The sequence below is a fragment of the Kryptolebias marmoratus genome, linkage group LG16 (genome assembly GCF_001649575.2).
Source record: "Kryptolebias marmoratus isolate JLee-2015 linkage group LG16, ASM164957v2, whole genome shotgun sequence".
NCBI classification, from domain to species: Eukaryota; Metazoa; Chordata; class Actinopteri; order Cyprinodontiformes; family Rivulidae; genus Kryptolebias; species Kryptolebias marmoratus.
In genome coordinates, this window is record NC_051445.1 from 1,981,443 (window position 1) to 2,003,438 (window position 21,996).

The window sequence follows — 21,996 nt, forward strand, 5'->3', positions numbered from 1 at the left end:
TGCAGTGGATCAGATGTGAGGAGTGCAGTGGATCAGATGTTAGCAGTGCAGTGGATCAGATGTGAGGAGTGCAGTGAATCAGATGTTAGGAGTGCAGTGGATCAGATGTTAGCAGTGCAGTGGATCAGATGTGAGGAGTGCAGTGAATCAGTCAGACTAACACCAACCAGGCAAAGTGGCGCTCGTTCCAACTCCTACTGGACCTTATAAGCCCACTGGGTGCAGAAACCTACAGCTAAGTCAGACCGAACCTCTACCTGAACACCGTTCCAGTCATAAAAACATTTTTCTCACTTTCCAGCAAACTTTATTATTTAAACCAGCCTGCACTCAGCACACCACTGAGTACCATTACCTCTGGGTCTCAGAGTGGAACCTTGGTGATGAAACGCCCCAGGTCAGGAGTTTAATATCCCAAACCGCAGGCTTGCTGTGTTTCTGACCATCTTTTAGCAGCTCTCCAGTGGCTCACCAGTCTGCCTAAAGAGCCATTAACGCCTCCCGTAGTGAACAGAATGGATATGATGTTTGGGGTTTTGGTTGGAGGCAAAGCCGTCTACTTAATGACCTTCCGCTCCCCTGGGCTCGCAGCTCGTAACTTATAGATCACACCAGCTGCGCTGACTCAACTGTAAATATAATCTAGTTCATAAACACTGCAGGGATATTATGTTGGTTTGTGTTTTCACATGAAATATTGGCACACGAGGGACAGCTTCGGGTTTGAATGGCATTGTTTGGATCCGAAGATGGAAAAATATGGATTATGGTGTCGTTGCAGAGTAAATCGTATTGAGTTGATGTGTTTTAAGGTTCAAGCAGTGATGAAGGTTTAATCAGAGCAGATTTAAAAGAAAGTTCTTTCCTTTCAATTTTATAAGTTTCATCTTGATGCCGCAGTCTAAGCTGTCCTCGTGTCGTTTTATAACTCAGCATTCTGAACACAAAATAAAACAGAGAACTTCATATTAAAACAAAACAAAAAAACAAGATTTTAAAATTCAATATGTGTCGTTAACAAATTCAGCAGCAGATTAAATTAATGCTGCATTTCATTTCTCTTGAAAGTCAGAATTCTGGGAACATCAAACTTCAGGCTGCAAGTCAGGTTTGTCCCCAGGCCTGCAGTTATTAGCAATACAAGGCTGCTGCATGCTTAATATTAAAAAAACTGCAGGAATATTTTATCAAATTTGCAAAGCATTAAATATTTGTTGATGTTTATTATAAAAATTTAAATTCAGCTTTAAATTCACTCTTAGAGAATTTAAAGCTGAATGATAATTTCTAGAAATAAAGAATAAAAATCTGTCTGAAAGAGAAACAAAAGAAGCAAAGACACATGTACACATTAAATATAAATCATTTTATAATATACAAATTGTACAGATGTCAGGGACAGTAGGAATGTAGACATACTCAGGATAGCAAAGATAAAGATTACTTTTTCTTTCTCGACATCAACGCAAGTGAGAACAGCACATGATCAAAGATACGTGACATTCAAGATGGCAGCTGAGGTGATTAAAAAAATACTCACGTCAGAGACAAATAATAAAAAAAAATCTAAGAATACATTTTCCAGAGGCTGTGAGCAAGCTAAAGTGACAACACAGGGGAAAAAAGTGGCTGCATCCTTTTTGTATCATGTTCTGTCATTTCTGCTTTGTCTGTTTCACATCATAATAGCACACAGGAAATGAACCAATATGTTGTTTTTTTTTATAGCAAGAGCGATTGCACCAGCGCCACTATTAAGACAATTATGCTGCTGTAAGACAGAGAGCTGTTACCTTCTTTACACGAACACTAAAATGTATATTTGAGTGTAATATTAGCTGAAGGTCTCTTTGTTTTCATGCATCGTTTAACTGATTAAACATAAAATTCTTTGTTCCTGTCTGTGTTCATGGAAAAGCAGACCAAAGAAGAAGAAGAAGAAAATCCCAATAATCCAGCTGTAACTTCTGCCAGTCGTCCAACCGGAATGGGAGCTGAAAAACTGTCACGTCACCTGGATTTACCACGTTATCGAATTAATTTTCCAGGATCTGCTAATTCTATAAACATCTTAATCGCTCGCTGCTGTGTGTGTGTTAGCAAAATATGTCCTGAACCACTGAACAAATCTGAATGAAGCTCTTAGAAATTAAACAACTGACCTAAAAAAAAACCCAGAAATGGTTATAACTCAGTTAGTTTGACAGATATTGACCTAAAAATCAGTGTGGTAGTAGCTGAGACTGATCTCCAACACATATTTTGAGCTCTAATCGATTGCACAATATATTTTTGAATTTTTTGTCTTTAACCATTTGGAGACAACTCTGTCATGCTGATCAACATTAGCCAACACGAAAATGGCTTTAACTCCAGTCAGTTTTACAGGTACTGAGCTAAAATTTGATGTAGTAGAAGCTAAGAGTCATTAATAACACATAAAATGTGATATGCATTCTTTAAAAAAAAAAGGCTAAATCTTTGTTTGGTTTTATCTTTACTTGTTTATGCTTGAACAAAACTAAATGCCTTTTAAAACTCAATCAGCTAAAAGTAGCTGCAGAAATGACTTTAATTGAGTAACAAATTTGGTCATTTGTTCGTGTTTTCGTGCAGTCTTCTGTTTGTACAGCTGTGGAAAATCCATTCTGACTCAGAAATGACCCTTGACCTCGTCTGTCATTAGCGATGACCTCATGCTCGCGGTTCTGGTCTCTGCGACAGAACGAGGAGCGTATTCTTCGGGAGGTCACACATGCGGCGACCCCTCAAAGGCAGCCCCTCAGGAGGTAGCTCAAAGCGTCAGTCAGCGTTTTTTAAAAAGAAATTACTTTTTTTTGCAAGCTTGAGCAGAAACGCAGAGGCAACACAAAGCCTTCATCGACTGGAAAACTAAACATTCACAATATGTTCAAGACATGTTAGAAAAGAATTGAAAACATAATACTTTCATATGGACAAACACTTTTATCCCTTCGCTCTTAATTTTAGTAATAAAACAGGAAACAACATTCTGAAAAACACCTTCCTGTTGGACTAGAACGAACATGGAACACTTAAATCACCAATATGCCTCTAAAAACACTTCTAATAGCAGGTTGAGGGCCATTTACAGTATAGTAATAAGGCTACACTGGTCACAGTTTTATATTCTACTCTACACAAAAACATTTTGCCATTTTACATTGACAGAAATCTCAGCGGCGGGTGAATGAATCGCACTTGTTCAGCATAACTGATCTGTGTTTGTAGCGTCTCTTCTCTCCGGAGAAGAGCTGTTTTTTTTCTTCACCATACCATCATTTATTATCATAAAACAAAATATGCTAATTGTGACAAATTATACCAGGACAGCAGGTACTTTTTTTTATCAGTTTATCAAACATATTTTATGATAAAATGTCAGTTATTTCTATGCAAAAATCAAACACAAACTCATCCTTTTCGGTGTAAGTGGTTCCCCGTGACATCACTGTTAAATGTGAGGCTTGACATGTTGAGGTGTTTTGTTGTCAATAGCTCCCCCAACAAGTGACCCCCATTATAAATGCATGATTACTGACAGATCCCCCCGCTGACAAAGTCCATTAGCGAGCCACAGAGCGCACTCGGCACAGTAAACGTCGCTGTCTCCTCCTGTTCCACCTCTGAAATGGAAAGCTACGTGGTGCCATAAAAACAGCACATTAGGACTTGGTTAATGTCAGAAATGGTGTCTGGTAAGAGGCGCTTAAAGAGCTGGAGGTAAAACGATGAAATAAAAATTCTGTAGGGAATTCTGGACAGAAAGGGCTGTTCCTTTAAATGAGCCGATTCGTTACTTTTATTTGACACTCTCATGCGTTTTGGTCTTTATTTTTCACTAAAACCTCCTTTTGTGCCTCAGATTTCACTCACTTCTGGTTGCTTGACCTCACGGTGTGTGTTAAACACGGACAACTGCTTTTACTGGCAGCTGCTCCTCAGAGTTCAGAGCACAAATTTGTGCAGAAATGCGTCCTCGGAACTGTAGGTAAAGCTAGCTGGGTATGTCTAAATACCTGAAGTGCAAACATTCAGCTGAACTTCACGTCCTCGTCTGACTTGGCTTGAATACGGAACATTCTGTATGCAAAATGAGCTTAGCTCACCTCACCAAAGAGTGATTATCGGCTCTCTTTGAAGCACTTGATCGTTTAGAGCTCAGAGTAAACAATTATCCCCTCAGTCTTTTCTGGATTGCCTGTCGCAACAAATGCCTCTCCCATCACCTCAACCAGTCCTCTGGACTCAGGCCGTGTCCACGCAGAAACATTTATTTCCCCCGAAGCAATCATTTTATTTGTAAATGGGACTGTTTCTACAACGTTGTCATCCACACGGAAACGCAAAAAATGCTGTAGTAGCTACGCCAGGCCTGGATGTGGCGCTGTAACACCGCCAGGAGCTTACACCGGTGTCGAGCATGCATATGAAGGTAGGAACCATAATGTGTGCTAACGAGATGAGAATAAGTGACACCATTTTGCATGGAGCTCTGTGGGCATGCTTAGTTACAGCCAAATTAGTCCATAAATCAATAAAAATGTGACCTTTTCAGTTTTTATCTATTTGTTCCTACTGACAGACATTACATGTCTGCTTGTTGCTAAATATCCAGAAGTAATAAAATCTGTTCAGGCATGTTATTTTGCCTAAATAAAACAGATTTTTTTTTGTTTTTAAATAGGAAAGGTTTGGAGGCACTGTTTATTAATTTGCAAAACATTAAAAGCAAAGCTGTTAACAATGTTTGTGAAAACTGGAATAAAACTGTAATTGTTACTTTACTGTAAAAACAATTGTGACATAAAAGTTTTGCTGTTTCACCCACCTCTCTCTAAGTTATTAGTCTAATTAAGTTAAGATCTGGTTAGACTAAGCAGACATGTAAAGTACTAAGTTGCGTAAAATGCAGTTACGTTCTGGTCTGGTTAGAATAATTACAGAAATTGGTCATTTTATCACAGTAATGGTAACGAATCTTGTTGGTGTTTTGGTGCCAATAATACTGTTCATTACAGAATACTGTCCTCTGTTTTCACATAATGCATTGTGTGCTTTTTAAAGTAAAATATGGGTATTTTTAAGTGTTTCTGAACTGATAACAACATAAAGCACCGGGTGTTAACAACGTGGGGCTTCGAAATGTAAACAGCGCAGAGTGACTCTTCTTAAGATGGCTGTTAAAAATGTTGCCTTGCATCGTGGCCATTTTAGCATTTCGTTACTTCAGTGGTCGGAACCATAGACTATATGAAATAGACTGTATATATATTATATCAGTGGTGTCCAATCCTGGTCCTGCATGTTTTAGGGGTTTCCCTCTTTGACACACCTGGTTTAAATGAGTGAGTGATAACCAGGGCTTCTGGAGAACTTGAAGACCTGCTGAAGAGCAGAGAAACAACTAAAACCTGCAGGATGGAGGACCTCCAGGACCAGGATTGGACACCACTGTATTATGGTTTGAACTGCGAACATAAGAAGAAAAGGACAAAGGTGACAAATATGAGGGTAAGAACCAAATCCTTTTTGTGGACTGACAACAAACTGTAACTATTTTTTGTTTTATTTTGTATTCTTGACAGTTCAGTAAAATGATAAAACCCTTTTTGGCCGTAGATTATTTGGTGTAGTTAGATGTTTTTGCTTTGTTAAGCTTTGTCTGCTCATTGAAGTAAAACAGGATAAGAAGGTTTTGCTTTAATTAAGAAACTAGCATCTGCAGCACAAACGCAAGTGTCCAATCTGTGCTTATTGTTGTTACGTCTGTCATGTTTAGGGTCAAAGGTTAGATTAGAGGTGCTTATATGACATCATAGTTTTAAAAAGCACAAAAATGCAAGGGTGGCATTTAAAGATTTTCTCACTCTTGAACCCTTTTTTGAAAAATACAGCACTTGATCCAAGCCTGGGCAGACCTTTTCCTCCGTACCCTAACAGTGTCAGTCAGGTGGATGAGGCACGCCTCTGTCTTCACAATATTTAAAAGCTGATTTTTTGACTTTCAGCTTCTTAACCCTCTCAAGGCGTTGCAACAACATATCTGATTTTTCCTGTTACTAGAACTTAATTTGAGCCTGAGAGGGTTAAACAAGACCAAACTGGTACTTTATCTGTGGAAAAAATCCCTGACAAAACCACAAAAGCTCTCAAAGCTCTGTGCTTCCTGTCAATATCTCACACTTAATTACACTCAAAATAAACAAAAAACAATCAGTGCTCCCTTATCTCCTGAAAGACCTGGTCACACCGTAATGTAGCGCAACAAAAAAACTTCTTAAACTGTTGGTGACATAGAGTTAACGTGATATTGAGTTGCGTTTTAACGAGCACCATCCAAATCTCTAAATTTACTGTGTTCTCTAAAAAAACAGTAGCTGCAAGATTTGATTTAGAAGATTTATTTTCGTTGTGAATTCCTGTTTGCAAACCTTTCTGCTTCCTTGGAAAAGTTTGTACTCTTACAGGGAATTGAAAGAAATAACACACACCTGCTTTCCTCAGTTAAGCATTTTCTGATTTAACTGCAAAAGTTTGATCTGCAGGACACGGCCAGGTCTTCCTGCGTCCTCTCTGATCTTTGTTAATCCTAATCCAGTGTCTCCACACAGGACAGCCCACATACATTCAGTTTGATCGGTTATACAGAAGGACTGATGTCTGTTGCATGAAAAAGCTACGCAGTTGGAGGATTTGGGGGAATTGTTAATGAAAGATGGGTTTTTGAGGATGCTGCAGCATTGGGGACCAGAGCCCCTTAATAATGAATCGGGGACATCACTGTGAACCGGTTGTTTTAGGAGGGGGAATTTCAGAGGTAGGGTGGGGAATAACCTTGACTTTGAGCTGCTTGGTGCTACTCTTGAGCCTCTGCTGGGCTTTGATTCGTGGCCTGTGGGTCTGCCACAGTCTCCTTGGCAATGACCTCCACCTCCGCTGGTTCTTCTGTTTTGATTTGATCCTCTTCACCTTCATCTTTCTCTCTCTCTGTCTCTATCCCATTCTCCATCACGCTTTGAACTTCCTCAAGCTCTTTTTCTTTGGTCTCGCTCTGAGTCTCAACAGTCACAACGGTTTCTGTGACCTCCTTGACTTCTTCGTTCCCCAAAGGCTCTCCGTTTTCTTTTGATCCCTCTCCATCCAGAGTTATCTTCTCTTCTTCCTCAGTGCAGTTTTCAGCCTTTTTGTTTTCACTTTCAGCTGCTCCATCCTTCTTTGTGACAGTCTCTATGCTGATTTCAATCCCACCATCAATCTTTTTATCTTCTTCACACCTTTTCTTCTTTTCTTTCTCACCTTCTCCTGCTGCCTCCATCTGTGCCTCGTTCCCCCTCTCAGCCACACTCTTGTCGTCTTCGTTTTTTCCTCTGTCGTTGAGGATCTTAGGATCTTCAGAATCTTTCTCAGCTGTTGTCTTCTTCTTCTTGTTCTTCGTCGTTTCTTTGATGCAGTTCTTGTTGGACTTGCTCCGGGGCTTGAAGATTAATTTCTGAAACATTTACATTAGCGTGTTAGTTTAAAAAAAACAACAACTTTTGGCCACAAAGCAGTACACACAGGCTTAATTAAGAACGTATCACAGGGGCGCTGATATTGCACAGGCATAACTACTTAATTCAAAATGAGTTTGAGCAGGAAATTGCAGGCATTGCAAGGGGAGTAATTGATGGCCTGAAGGGCCTTTAGTTTGACCAAACAAGCAGACAGAATTAAAACGGGAAATAGCCGCGGTTACATGAAGATCTTCTAAAGGTTTCCAGAGACTGCAGGGATGGACAGAACTGATATAAACAACAAAACACATCCAGACACCAATAAATCTGTTGGAAACCTTCCAGCTCGTTGAACCAGTGTTTCATTTTTTATGAAAAGCGATTCAGTTAAAATCAATGATCTAATGTATATCTGCATGCCTTTAGTATGTGATGAAATAAACCAAAAACAGTGAAAATAAACAGTTTATTTTACAAAGCTATGCTTAAATAGAATAGATAGATACTGGTACCTTTAAAGAGACTATTGTCATGTGTTTGACCTTAATTAGTATTGAGCTTATTTAAAGGTAACAAGCTGTAAAAACTAAAAGCTAATAAGCAAAATGCTACCTGCAAGATAAATGATAAAAGAAGCAAAATTTTAGCCAAAACCAGCAAAAGGTTGAGATGATGAAACAAAACTGGAGGTTTCTGGCTTCAGTCACACAAGCTTTTTACTTTTTATGTTTGTGTAACAAATTTATCTGCATCTGTAAGAAAATCTTGTTAACAACGACGCTTCTATACGTCCTGAGGTCTCTAAGATTCGCTCCTGTGATGCGAGTTTAAATTCAGGTCACACAAAGCATCAGCATGGATTCATTCCGCTGCAAAGAGAGGTTAACCTCAGAGGTTATCACAGCTATTTGGGGTCGACAAGAAAAGCATTAACACCCCCGGTTTCCCAGAATAACACGCCTGTCTGCTGCCGGAGAATTCCTCATATCTGAAAGAGAGCAGCGCTGCTTCTAATTCAGCCGCGATGTGTTTGTCTGAGTGGAACAAAGCCACCCGAGGAGACGGGTTCTGGTCTTAGATGGTGAAGAAATACAACGAGACGTGTACCTTGGACTCCTTCCTCTTACGGTTCAGGACGGGTCTCTGCAGGAAAACGATCTGTTTGGTGGACAGACTTCCATCACTGAAGGATGAGAAGAAGAAATAATCAGTCTCTTTAATCAAAAACTTCTTTATTATTGCATGCCTCTGAAAGGTGGAAGATGGGTAATAATGTTTTTGCCTGAGTGTGGATTTGAATAAAACTTTCAGAAAGTGATCATCCACAGCTGATTAACTTTTAAAGTCAACCCAGTTCAACATTCAGACACAAAAATGACTATTTCTCAGCTAAATTTGGTGTGGTGGTGGCTGAGCATTGTCTTCAATACATACTGTGAGCTCCAGCAGATCGTATGGGATGATTATTTTTTAGGTTTGATCAAAACAGCTACAGCTGAACATGAGATGATCTTAGTTTGAAGCTCTGACAGTATGCAATCTTTTTATTTAAAGTGTTTTAAAGAAAATAACACAAGAATGAGATTGGGTTTAACCTTGAGCACATTTTTTTATCATTTATTGTAGTTTTGGGTTTTAAAATGCACTTCCTGTGATAACAAACACTCTGGCCATCCATCAGGATAGTCACATGACTGCTCATGCTTCACACTTTCATCTGACAGATTCAGGATAAAGGCCCAGATTTGTAGCTCAGCCTCTTCGCTGCTGTCATCTGTCAGAGTCATTTCTCCTTCTTTTATTGTGCTTTATGTTTTAATCTGGCAGGAGAACAGAGAGGGCAACTTGTGAGCGTCTTCTGTGTGCTACTTTGTAATCCTCCATCCTCTGCACATGTCACACTCCTGTGTTTGGAGACGGATCATCCATACAAGTACTTGCTCTGACAGACTAATCATAGAAGTAAAAAAAATTCAGATTTGTTTCTGAGTGGGTTTTGTCTCTCATACGCTTTCATCTTTATCATGCACGGCTCTTTTCTCAGCTAAATACATTGTCACTAATAGCTGCCAGTTTTGGACTCTTACCTCTTGTTTTGTTGTTTGTTTCTGTTATTTGCTGTATTTCTCTCCTGCTATCACTGCATGTGGCTGTGAAGGAGCTATTCTGGCCTGTGCTGCAATCTGATGCAAGTTTAGCCACACATGCACACAGAATAAGGAGAAAGGGAAAAAACTGGTTGCTTCCTGAAGCTGAGCTGCCTGTTCATCCACACAGGAGGAAAGATGGCAGGTTTACGACTGCTGCAGAACCCTTCAAATCTGCTACAAATCTTCCCCTTCTCAATATCAAATGGACTTGCAGAGGGCTCACTATCTAAACCATCCAAAGCTCCTCTTCCATTACCTCCTTCCTTCCACCTTTTATCCATAAGCTATTTTCTAGGCTGTCAAGAATGCTGGATGCTTTCCCGGTGAATCAAAGCTGATAACTAACCAGCAAAAAGCCCCAGCCCATTAAAGCAGAAAAGAGTTTGATATCTGAGAAAATTACAGTCCTTCACCGAACCGACTCCTGGCTGTTATTGTCTGCTGCACTTTTATAACTTCATGCTGTATAGAAACGCACCAGCCTGTTGGGTTTTTTTTTGTCCTTAAATGTACCTGTTGATGATTTCATCTGTTAGAAAAACTGCAACCCTGATCAACAAACAGACATTTCAAGTACAACCACAATGCCAAAACAACTTGGAACATTGTTTGAAATGTTAACAAAAACAGAATGCAATTATCTGCAGATCTCACAAACCCTAATTTTAACCACAGTGGATCATAGTGAACAGATCAAATGTTTTAACTACAAAGTTGTACAGTTGTTTGACTTTTAAACAGCTAGAATCCTCTACAGACAGAATGGGACAACATTCCTTGTAAAACACACGTGTCAAACTCAAGGCCCGCGGGCCAGATCCGGCCCTCTGTAACATTTCATCCGGCCCTCTAATCTGGTTCAGATCGAGTCTCTGAATATTATTTTGCTTTAAAAAACTGAGCCTAATTAGTGAAGTTTTCTCTTGACAGTGACTTAGAAGCCAACAATATATAGTTTTAATTTCTGTATGATCAGGTTTTTGTTGATGGCTTTTTAATAAAAATCTGTTTTAATGTTAAAAAGTTCATTTAAAAGCTGAGTGAGGCGTAAGAAATGACAGCTAATGATGAGCTTTTTGAAGTTTGATCTATTTGTCTGTGTTCATTAAAGTATGTTTGCTCTAAATTCTGTATAATCTGTAACTGGGAAAAGGTCATTGATATTTCTATATGAATGATTTGACATAATACGTCTAAAACCAATTAATCTATGTAATTTTTAATAAATATTGATCGTGATTGGCCCTTGGCTAGGAGCAAATTTTAAATTTTGCCCCCTTGCATCACTGGGTTTGACACCCCTGCTGTAAAACCTCCAGCAGCTGCTCTCCTCTGGTCCAGATGTTTTCAGACTGATGTTAGAAGAAGAGGAGATGCTGCACAAAGGGAAACATCTGGATTAACTTTTTTGAGATGTGTTTTTTGAGATAAATTGTAAAATTGTTTTATGGTTTCCTATAAATGGTACAATTTCTTTGTTTCAACATAAATTATAGGTTTACGGGATTCAAAAATCATTGCATTCTGTTTTTATTTACATTTTTACACAATGTCACACCTTTATCAGAATTGAGGTTCTAAAACACACTTAATATGCAGGTCCAATTATGCAAATCTTTCTTTTACAAAGAAATCAGGTATAACATATTTATTTACCAGCAGTAACCTAAACAGGAACTTTGTGTGAACTCTCTTTGTTGTTGTTGTTTACTGTTCATCAGTTATTGCAGAGAAATCTACATTAACTTTAGTAAATGGCTCTAAAATGTAATTACCATCTACATTAATTGAACACGGCGAACGCGAACACCCGCTTTCAGACAACTACAAGAATTAATGTTGTGTGGAGAAGCTGCTGAGCACCCGTTTGCATTATTTTCAGACACCGCTGACACTCATCCGACCCCTCCAGATGAAGTGCAGCCTCAGACTACAAACAGCAAATTTGCAAACTTCTTGTTAAAAATGAAGAAGTCGCCATAAAAACAAGTGTAAATGGCTGTGAGTAGATCATCAACCATTACTTCATTGTGCAGAATATTGTTCGAGGCACAGAGAGAAATGAGCTCAGACTGTATCTAGGCCGACGCTGATTAATTAGCCTTGTTGTGCTGTTGTGTTGTGGCATTTTGAAAAAGATGAGAGAAGGGGGTAGCTGGAAAAAAAACAAAACAAAGGGTGAAGAATAAAGAGGTAATTAATCAGTCAAGCTGTGAAGGAGCAGTAAACATGACTGGCTAAGGTGGGGGCAGAGCAAATAATCCTTCACTGTACTGATGGAAATGCTGCACGTGTCAGAGTCTGCAGAGCTTTTTCAAACTAAAGGATGGATAATCTGCAGCCTTTATAAGCTCTGAATGAGCCACACTGGCTGCAACAAAACCTTTCCAAAGGTAAGGTTTAGAGGAAACAGGGTTAAAGTCTCTTTACATTTTCCTCCCGAGCTTCCTGTTCCTCTTCTTCCTGTTTCCTTTAACAAATGCATGCAAAGAGGACTGAATATGGACAGGAAGGCGTGCCCATTCACGTGAATTAAAGTCAAAATACTTTTTAGATTCAGTTTTCTGCATTGGACATGCCCATTAGGTTCTGTCTCAGCTCGTTTGCTTTGCATAAAGAGCTTTTGGATCAAACTGGTGTAAAAAGCTTCCATAAGAACTTTTTATTTTATTTACTAAGCAAACACAAAAGTGGCTGTAACTCCGTCAGGTTTACAGACACTGAGCTCTGATCTGACGTGTTTGCAGCTGATGGAGACTTTTGGTGGCAAACTGTGAACAGTATTTATGAGGAGGTTTCCAAAATGTCTCAAAACATTTGTGAGGTTTCTTAATTTTCTTGCATAATCTGCAGGACCTCTCTCTGAATTTTGAACTTCTTCTTTTTCTTTCAGCTGTTCCCTCTTCAGGGGTCTCCACAGCGAGTCCTCCTCCATCTAACTCTGTCCTCTGTCCTCCATGTCCTCTCTAACTGCATCCATATCTGTCCTCTTTGTCTCTAACATCCTTCTGTCCCTCCTCTGCACATGTCCAAACCATCTCAGTCTGTCCTCTTTGTCTCTAACATCCTTCTGTCCCTCCTCTGCACATGTCCAAACCATCTCAGTCTGTCCTCTCTGACTTTATCTCCCAGTCCTAATGACCTAATGACTGAGAAGATACCAGAAGATGAGAAATAAAAGTTTAATTTTGCAGAAGGCTGGTTTCAAACAAATGATGGTGTTTCCATCAGACCTGTTTTGCTGCAGACAGATATGAGATGGCTCTCTAGATATTTTTAAAAAAATAAAGTAACTATTTTATTTAAAAAGTCATTAAACCTTAATATTTTGCCACTTCAGTGTCCTTCTGATATACAGACATTTCAGTAATAAAATGCACTTCCTTTCAAGCTCAAGTGGCAGTTTTTTTTTTTTCGTTTTAATTTAATTGCAATTAGAAGTTTTTGGTGTAGCTATTTTATATTAAAATGTAGGAAACAGTTTCACAGCTGTTTGATGCACAATGACCTTTATACAAGCCAAGCTTTTGTGAAAGTGTCTTTAATTAACTACATGACTATAAACAGTGAGTGTTTACTTTCATGCTATATGTTTACGTTTCTCTTGTTATTCCTCTGAATCATTATCTAACTCTGCAGGACTTGGATGAGAACTCGAAGCTCTTCAGCGTGTCTGAAACATGTTGGGTCTTTGACCAGAAGCGGATGTTCGCTCACACAGCAGCTGGAAGCGATGGGTCAGCGCGGCCTTCGTTTCTGTGATGAGATTTTTCCACCGAACAGAGCTGCTGCTCGTCGGCACAGACAGCTGCAGCAGCTGCTCGAAGCTCGGCCCAGACCGAAGGAGCTTCAGCTTCAATGCTACGAAATGTTGTCTCAGATTTCTGCAGGAACTTCTGCCTGTTTTATATTTTTAGCGTGAGTTTACCAGAATCAGCTGATTCAAAGGTTTTCAGCTTCAACTTTTTTTTTCAGCTGCAAATGACTGAAAACAGTTGGTACAGAACTTCATCCTGAAAAAAAGTTGCAGATTAATGGTGTCTCCCTATTCCAACGTTAGATTAATGCTTGTCCAGCTACATCTGCTTGCAGAAAGCAACATTACTTACTATAATACTTGATATAATATACACCTTCTGCATAAGAAATATGCATAAATGCATAAGAAAATTGAAACATTTCTATATCTTCATGTACATAAATGCAAATTTTAGACTTTTCTTTAATTTAATACTTAACTAAGAGACTTAAAAGGTTGCATCCCTTGAAGGAATGCATATCACCCGCCACCTTTCATGTCAGAGTTTTAGTCTAAGTTCATCTTACGTAGAGAAATGGAGCTGTAGATGTTTTTCTCATGCAATATGTCACACTAAATGTTTTAATTTTTTTTAATTGATTGAATTATAGTCATTTTTGTGTTTTTTAAAGGTCACTTGATTGTCTACAAAACTAAATCAGTAGTAGATGAAAGTCCAAACGAGAAATATCTGTTTAAGTATTTACAGAATTTTAGTCTCATTAAAAAAACTAGTCCTTTTTATTTGTATTTATTATGAATCTAAACAAAAGGTGGAAACATGTGAGTGTTTTTGTGATCAGCAAAATATGGTAACGTCTAAACAAATTGATTTTAGTAAATATAAAAGTCTAAAATGTGAAGTATTTGTGGGTGTCAGCAGCAGGACTGACAAGATTCCTGTTCTTGCACTTCTCCCAGCTGCCAACAGGGGGCGGTGGAGGTCAAATATTACTCTTCCTCCCCAGTTAAAGTCAAATAAAAGAATGATTACCTGTTAGTCTTGATTACAGGAGTTGGCAGCACGCAGGTGAGTCTCCATCCATATGTGGCCAGAGACTGAAGCAGAGGAACGTAATCAGCCTTCACCTGCAAACCCTGCAGAGAAAACAACACGTCTGTTACAAGCTGCAATCAAGCTAAACGGCTCGAAACTTCAGCCTAATCCTCATTGTTCTCCCTGAAACACAACGAGCGCGTGTAAAAAGCTGCAGAGTCTGTTCATCTCTGTGATTACAGAGCTGTGAGGTACCAAAGTTAATAAGAGACACAATCAGACTGGGAGGAAAGGTATATATTTCAGCTGATGTTACCAGGCAGGGCTGACAGAAATGATGGCTTTAATGTAACAGATGTGTGCTGTCTGTGTTTTTAAAGCAACACACAGAGACAAAAAAAGTGTAAATCCTGTGACATAAATCAACCGCCACAGAAACTCCCCTGCTGCCACCAGTCAAGACGGAAACCATCTTTATTTTTGACAAATGTTTCTCAGCAGTCCTTCAGCAAACAGACTGCTCACACACAACCGCTCACTTCGCACTAAACTGTGTTTGCACAATTACAAGAAACGGGCCACAAGCATTGATTTAAACCAAACATTTTAACAGTCATTTTGACGTCTGACTGAAGGAACGCACACACCTACTCCATTCATACAGGAAGCGTGTGTGGTTTCTCGTCGTGCCATGCTGAAAATGAAAAACCACAACGCGTGTCACTCAGACGTCTCGAACACACAAACCCCAATAACTTTTCTACAGAACGCTAACGTAATGAATGATGCAAAGCAGCCAGACGTGAGTGAAACCGAGGGAAGGATCTCAGCACGTTATTTCCAGACCGTTAACTCTCAATGGTGCAACAGGAGTACTGAGATGAGTCGAGACACGAAGCAAAGTACGCCGCCGATCTTCACAGAGTCTGCTCAGAGCTCACAGATCAACTGAGGTTTGAACAACTGTCACACCTGCACAGGCGACGTTAATCATGACTGCTCTCCAAAGTGTGAGAATCATCTTTATTTAAAGCTGCTGTTCATTTACCTCCACCAGCCATCACGTGTTTGTTCCTAAACCCACCTCCAACCTCAAATCTGTAACAGCCGGGCTGATGATCTGACACCAGCTGAGGATAAAGCATGCAGTCAGCGCCGCTTTTCACGTTCTTAATGTTCTCATGTTTAAATTAGCACTAATTTTAAACTCCAGGCACGCGATAGAGCTCAGAGTATCTGATTGAGGATAACTCTCAGTTACTACCACACATCCTTTACCTCATTATCTGTAAATCTGAGAACCGTGTTCTGTCTTGGTATAAGTAGATTAGTTGGAGCAACCATCTTGATTTGGGTTGACTCCTAATGTCAGTCAGATGCAGACGTGCATCCAATTATTTACTTTGTCCAATGATTCATGAGATATTTTGCTAACAGGCAGTGTTGACTGTAAAGATGTTGTGCAGTAAATCGATCTCAGAACGCAGTATTTGTTCAGGATGTCTCTCAGATACGACCAACTTTTGTTCAATATATGTAAACCTGACTTTAGTTTTGGCCATTTTTGTATAGGCTTATTTTGACAAGCTGTGGCGGCCATCTTGAATTAAGGACAATGAGAGGCTACTAAACAGTGTCATTGTTTTTAAATTGCTTTTTCCCGTTTTATATTTGTGTATATGTATTAATTAGTTTTATTTTGTAACCAGGTTGCTGTGTTTTGCATATTTCTGTCCAGGTCCCTCTTGAAAATGAGATCTTGATCTCAACGGGGTTTACCTGGTTTAATTAATTAATTAATTTAAGAATTAAGGTAACTACGTTCTTTAACAGGCTGTAAATGTTGATCCAATATCTCTGTTTAAAGCTTTAACACGCAATGTGGAAAACCATCTGCATTCTTTCATTAATTAAAAAACATGTACAATTTTATCCTTATAGATAAATTATCTTTAATTTAAATTTACAGCCAGATTTGTCTATATTTAAATAAGTGAGTGCTGCTCTGGAGTGATACTTTTAAATTCATTTAAACAAAAATATGCACCTTTGAGGCCGATAGTCAGTTTAATTAATGTACTTTTGTTTTGAGAAACACTGATCTCAAGGAGTTAATCATGCCATTGATTTGTGGGAAACATTTATTGACTAAGATAAAAGCACTCAGTGAGGTCAGAACGGCGTGGGATCTGTGTGCGCAGAAGATCGTGACTTTCATTTTGACTCCATGTTAACAGATTAGAGCCTCACAGGTGTCTCACCAACAATGTCTGCAAATTACTCAATATAAGTAATAAAACACATGTCAGTTTCAGACACGATAAATGTTTTATCACTTGATTAATTTCTTTGAATTTTGGTGACCAAACTCATATTCCGACTGCTCAATCTTCACTTTAGGAAATTATCTAAACAAAAACAGAATCACTCAAAACTTTTTCTTTGTTTGTTGCCATGGTTGTAAGTTTTAGGTTGTTATTGCGTCGTTTAAATTTTTAGTTTCTGTGTTTTTCCCCCTGCTGCTCTCACAGCAGCTCCTCATCTGTTAATCATCTCACCTGTTACTCATCCACTCATCCTGCTTCCAGCATTTACAGCCAGCTCTGCTGGCAGTGGTTTACAGTGAGTTTCAGGTGTTTAACGGGGTTCAGGTGTGGACGGAGGACCAGCAGATCAGACCCCGTCAGGGCCAGCCTAGTCTCCAGACCTGAACCCAACTGAAAACCCTGGAATGTGATCAAGAGGAAGATAGACGGTCACGAGCCGCCAAACAGCTGAGCTGATTGAATTTTTGCTCCAGGAGGGTAAAAAGTCACCGAACAGCAAAGAAAAAAGACCGGTGGAGAGCTTGCCACGCTGCATGGAAGATGGGATTAAAAATCAGGGTTACTGCACCAAATATTGATTTCTGATCTCTCCCCAAGTGAAAACATTTGTATTTTGATGTCTAATGAAAATGACAGGATTTTATTTTTATTTTTTTTAATTTGGAAGGAATATCAGTATTTTGTTTTGTTGTATTCTTGCTGCAATGTCAGTCGCATGTTTTATTATTAAAGTATTTTGTTTAAATTCAGTTCAGCTTGCCTGGCTGGACTCGAACTACAGTATTTAGTACCGTAACTAAGTAATTATGATGTAAAAAGATTCTGCTGCAGAAACGTCACGGTGTAAAAACACCCCGAAGCATGCTGGTGCTGTCAGTGTTTGATATGTTTGGATGCAGAACCTGTCGCAGGCACAAATCGTATCAAGATTTAGGGTATTTGCAAGTGATGCGTACATTTTTGTTATTTTTAATGCCGAAAGGGTTAAACCCAGGCAGTCTGAGCAGAAGACAGAGCAGATGGAGGGAAGTCAAAAATCTGACAAGAGTCCAAAAATCCAAAAGCATAAAAAGTAAAATAAGACGATCAGAGGATAAAGTCAAATAAGCAACATTTAAGTGTTATAGTCAGCTGCAGAAGGTTTATAATAAAATAATGTGACAACTGGCATTAAAATGACACCGTTATCAGTTAAAATTGTTTTTATAACTGAGTATTTCAGTGGCTAAAACCAGAATAAATTAGACTTTGTCAGGATTTGGGGGTTATTGTTATTTTTCATGTTTAAGTTTGGGTTTATTGTTTCTTGTATTTTGTCATTTAATTGTCATTTGTCTTTGTCTTTGCATTCACTTCTCCTCAGTTTATCTCGTTTTCCTGCCACGCCCATCTTCACCTGATCCAGGTTGTAATCACTCACCTGTGCCCACTTCCCCTAATTACCCTCTGCCTTTAAAACCCACTCATCCCCTTCACTTATTTTCTGGTCTGTTGTTGATTTCACACGTTGTCTGGTTCCTCCAGTGTTTCGTTCATGTTTGGGTTTAGTTTGTGGTTAGCTTTTTGCTGCCACATCAGCTTTTATTTTTGTTTTTTTTTAAACTCACATCATGAGTCAGCACACTGAGTTTGCCTTATTTTCCACCTGAACTGACATGCTTAGTGTTCCTTAAAGGACTGAATATTGTTCAGTGCCTTTTAAGCAAAGATCTTCTGCAATCTGTTAGTGCTTGGAGTATAAGTTGAGAAAGACTCTTTGCCACTACCACCTCAAATCTTACTTCTATATCTGTAAAAATATCAGAGCTATAGCTGTCCTTGTTTCCTAAGGTCAATAAGCTGCGGGAGCCATGTTGAAATGGGGTGGCTCCAAAAGTTAATCAGTTTTAGATGCACATCCAGTGTTTCTTTGTGAGTTTCAGTAAAATCTTTGCAGAGTCGTGAGGTATTTTGTCAACAGAAACAAATGCATCACAGACAAAAACAAAAAAAGGAGGCATTTGGTGAGCAAAGAAACACTGTTTGACTGCTGAAACTGGAAGTAACAAGAATGAAGTCAGGAGATATGTTATCTTGATGAAAAGCACCAGTTATCTACAGCAACACTGGTTACACTGAAAGAGAAACCATAAAGACAACTAATATGTCCCACTGCTGCCAAAACCCTTTTATTTACCACAGAAACACAGTCACACATCTGTGAAGAGTTCTCAGCAATCAGGTTCAGCTGCATCCAGCACTGAGGAAGAGGAGGCTGATCAGGATGCAGAGCTCGTCTTCCAAAGCAGTCACTCTTCAGTCCACTCCATCACACGACTCCACTGTTTTCTTATCGATCAGAGTGATACAACATGAACAAAAAGCCCTAAAGCAGCCACACGTCACCCTCTGAGTTCCTGATCATTAGGATACAAAACTCTGCTCCAGACCTCATTTACACAAGTTTTACTTCCTACAAGAAGCAGTGACTCCGTGTCAGGCTCGCTTTCTATGTCTGCCCCGACAGCAAATTGAGAAATATTTTTCCAGGAAGGGCTCGCTGTTCTTTGGAGAAGGTGAGAGTTAATCACAGCCCCTGGAGTGCGGCTCTCCTGCTCCCCCTGACTTATTATGCGGGGGCCACCTCGCTGCATCAGCACTCCAGCACCGAAGTGAGAGTCTGGAAAACAAAGTCATCACATCACTGTTGATGTTATCTGCGAGTGAAGAGGAGGGTAGGAAGAGCACGGAGAAACTGCAGCTTTAAAGCATCTTATTAAAGAGAGGAAAAAAGCCTGCATTACCTTTTACTGTCAAAGGGTTAGGAATAACTCGTACAAGTAACATATCTGATACTGATTTTCGGTCGTTAGGTGGATGGACCTTTTTTTGTGTATGTGAACAACTAGTTTTGAGTTTCACCAGCAACAGCTCCTCAGACTGAAGAAGTCTTTTGAATAAAAGATGAAACGTTTCAACAAACAAACGTTAGATTTGTCGAGCATCAGGATATCTGATCCTGAGTTTGTATCTTGAAGCAGGTTAAAATAAAAGCCCAGCACTCCCATCAGCTGCTGCCTTTCATGCATGAGCTTTAACCTAAAATCATCTAAACACAACATGTGTTGTGAATGACTCTCAGCTTCTAACATCTCAAATTTTAGCTCAACATCAATAAAAATGACCGAGTTATAGCTGTTTTTGTTTTGGCTAATGTTGATGGACATCTTGAATTGGATTGACTCCAAAAGTTATTCATATTTTATTAAGCTCCATCCGGTGGTTCATGAGTTATTTTGCTAACACAAAGACAAAGTTAACTGCAAATACCTAACAACAAGATTTTATGAATCTGTTAGCTGTTGGGGTTCAGTCTCAGCTGCAACCACTTCAAATTTTCGGTCAATATTTGTGAAATGTTCTGAGTTGGAGCCATTTTTGTGTGTTTTTTCTTTCAGGTAAAAACATGATTGTCTGCCTTCGTCTTTCAGCAGCGGGTGATGAAAAGCGCTATTCCGCTCTGTTTGGGAGAGAGATTTGTTTTCGGGTCCATATCAGAGGGTCAAGCTGGGGTTCAGAGTTCACTGTGAGCCGGCGCAGGCTGTTGTTTTTCTTTCCCTCCCCCTCAGCACGGGAGTCATAACAAACCATAATAATTCTGTTTTCCACCTGTTCTGAATATGAGGTCAACAGGTCTGCAGACACAAACAGGGTCCAGTGATGATGAAGCAGACAGTTTTAAAAAGAGAACATGCGGACTCCATCAACCCGAGGCGTTGCCACGGCAACAGAGAATTCTGCATCCACTTTTAAAAGTTCAAAAATAATAATAACCTTTAAAAATGGAGTTCTTGTTTCGCTCTTAAGCACATAAGATTCCTTCTTTGGGATCACAGGTTCCCTCTCGTCGATGTTTTGGAGCTTTTGTTCGACGCAGACGGTCTAAACACATCACTAACAGCACAGGATACGTTTTTAATCATGACGTTTATGTTGTTTTATTTATCTATCTGCTCATTTCTTCTTACCTAATCCCTCCGGAGACCTTTTACAGGCTTCTAACTGGATTACTGCAACAATAATAAATCTTAAAGTGCATCCAGACTGGAGCTTTTTACAAGCCATTAGGCTACGTTTGAGTCAGGATGAGATCTGTAACCAGATAATACATGATGAGCAGACAAAAGATCAGCTGCTGGACTTCTTCCTGTTCATCATGTGGCTTTTATTGTGCACTTTAGCATCAGGAATCAAAGTACAATCAGTTCAGAGCTCGAGCTGATGATTCTGAGGTCAGGCAAGCGGCTTTAATTACTTTATTTAAAAAGCAAAACTCTGCTGAGCTCCTTTCAGTGTTTCTGTTTTATTTTTGTCAGTGTTTAAACTCTTCTTCTGGAAATAAAACAAAGACTTGGATCAAGCCTGGATGTTTGGGGATCAGGTCAAATCCACGACACAAAATTGGTTTTATAAATAAATACTGAGAAACTATTTTGTTTTGCTTCGGTGAAACCTAATATATATATTTATATATTTTTTTCTCCTGATTTATAAATGAAACTCAGGATTTTGGTGCCACTTTTCAAAAAGAAACCATTATTACTAAATTATTTAGAGGCCGTTTTGGTAAAAGAGACAATGTGGTTCTATTTCATTTCAGTGAACCTGTAACCATGTGACTACAACCCTCGGGTCAGGAGCATTATGCCAAATTAATCACACCTGTGGGTGCGCGTCCCATCCTATATGAATGAGGCGCGTGCACACACTCACCCTCTTTCTATCCTCCTGGTCACTGAGAGCTTGTGCCGGTTTGTGTTGGTTTTTCACCATTTACTCACGTTTAAGCGCTGATTTGGGCTGCTGGTTTTCCCTGGCACCCCTCTGGCGTTCCGTGAGTCTTCGACTGTTGTTTGTGAGTATTTTCCACTCCCGTTTTTCTCCTGGACCAACTTTTTCCGAGGCTGTTTGTAGCCTCTGTGTTTTGTTGTGCTAACGTTGCTCTACTCATAGTAGAAGCTGCGTCGTGCCACTAAGGGTGCGCCTTCGCCGCCCCTGGCCGGGAGTGGTATTGCAATTGTGTATTGAGGTTTGCTCTTCTCATTCTTTGATTAATGAGCAATGTTTCATACATGTTTTGATCGTGTTTTTTGATTGATTAATTATTTTTCTCTTTGTTTGCTAAGGCAACAGGGGAAAAAGAGAAGAGCCCAAAAAAAAAAAAAAA

The 21,996-nt window shown here is 39.4% G+C and overlaps 1 protein-coding gene across 1 annotated transcript in view; it reads right to left on the reverse strand.

Moving 5' to 3' along the window:
• Nucleotides 1-1,347: 1,347 nt before the first annotated feature.
• LOC108245997 (raftlin-like) overlaps nucleotides 1,348-21,996 on the reverse strand; it is a 138,978-nt gene continuing 118,329 nt past the window's right edge. The window contains exons 9-11 of the mRNA XM_025009884.2: nucleotides 14,461-14,564; nucleotides 8,625-8,700; nucleotides 1,348-7,513 (exon numbers count right to left, since the gene is read on the reverse strand). Of these exons, the coding sequence (XP_024865652.2) occupies nucleotides 6,881-7,513; nucleotides 8,625-8,700; nucleotides 14,461-14,564 (813 nt within the window). The 3' untranslated portion in view covers nucleotides 1,348-6,880. The remainder of the gene's footprint in view (nucleotides 7,514-8,624; nucleotides 8,701-14,460; nucleotides 14,565-21,996) is intronic.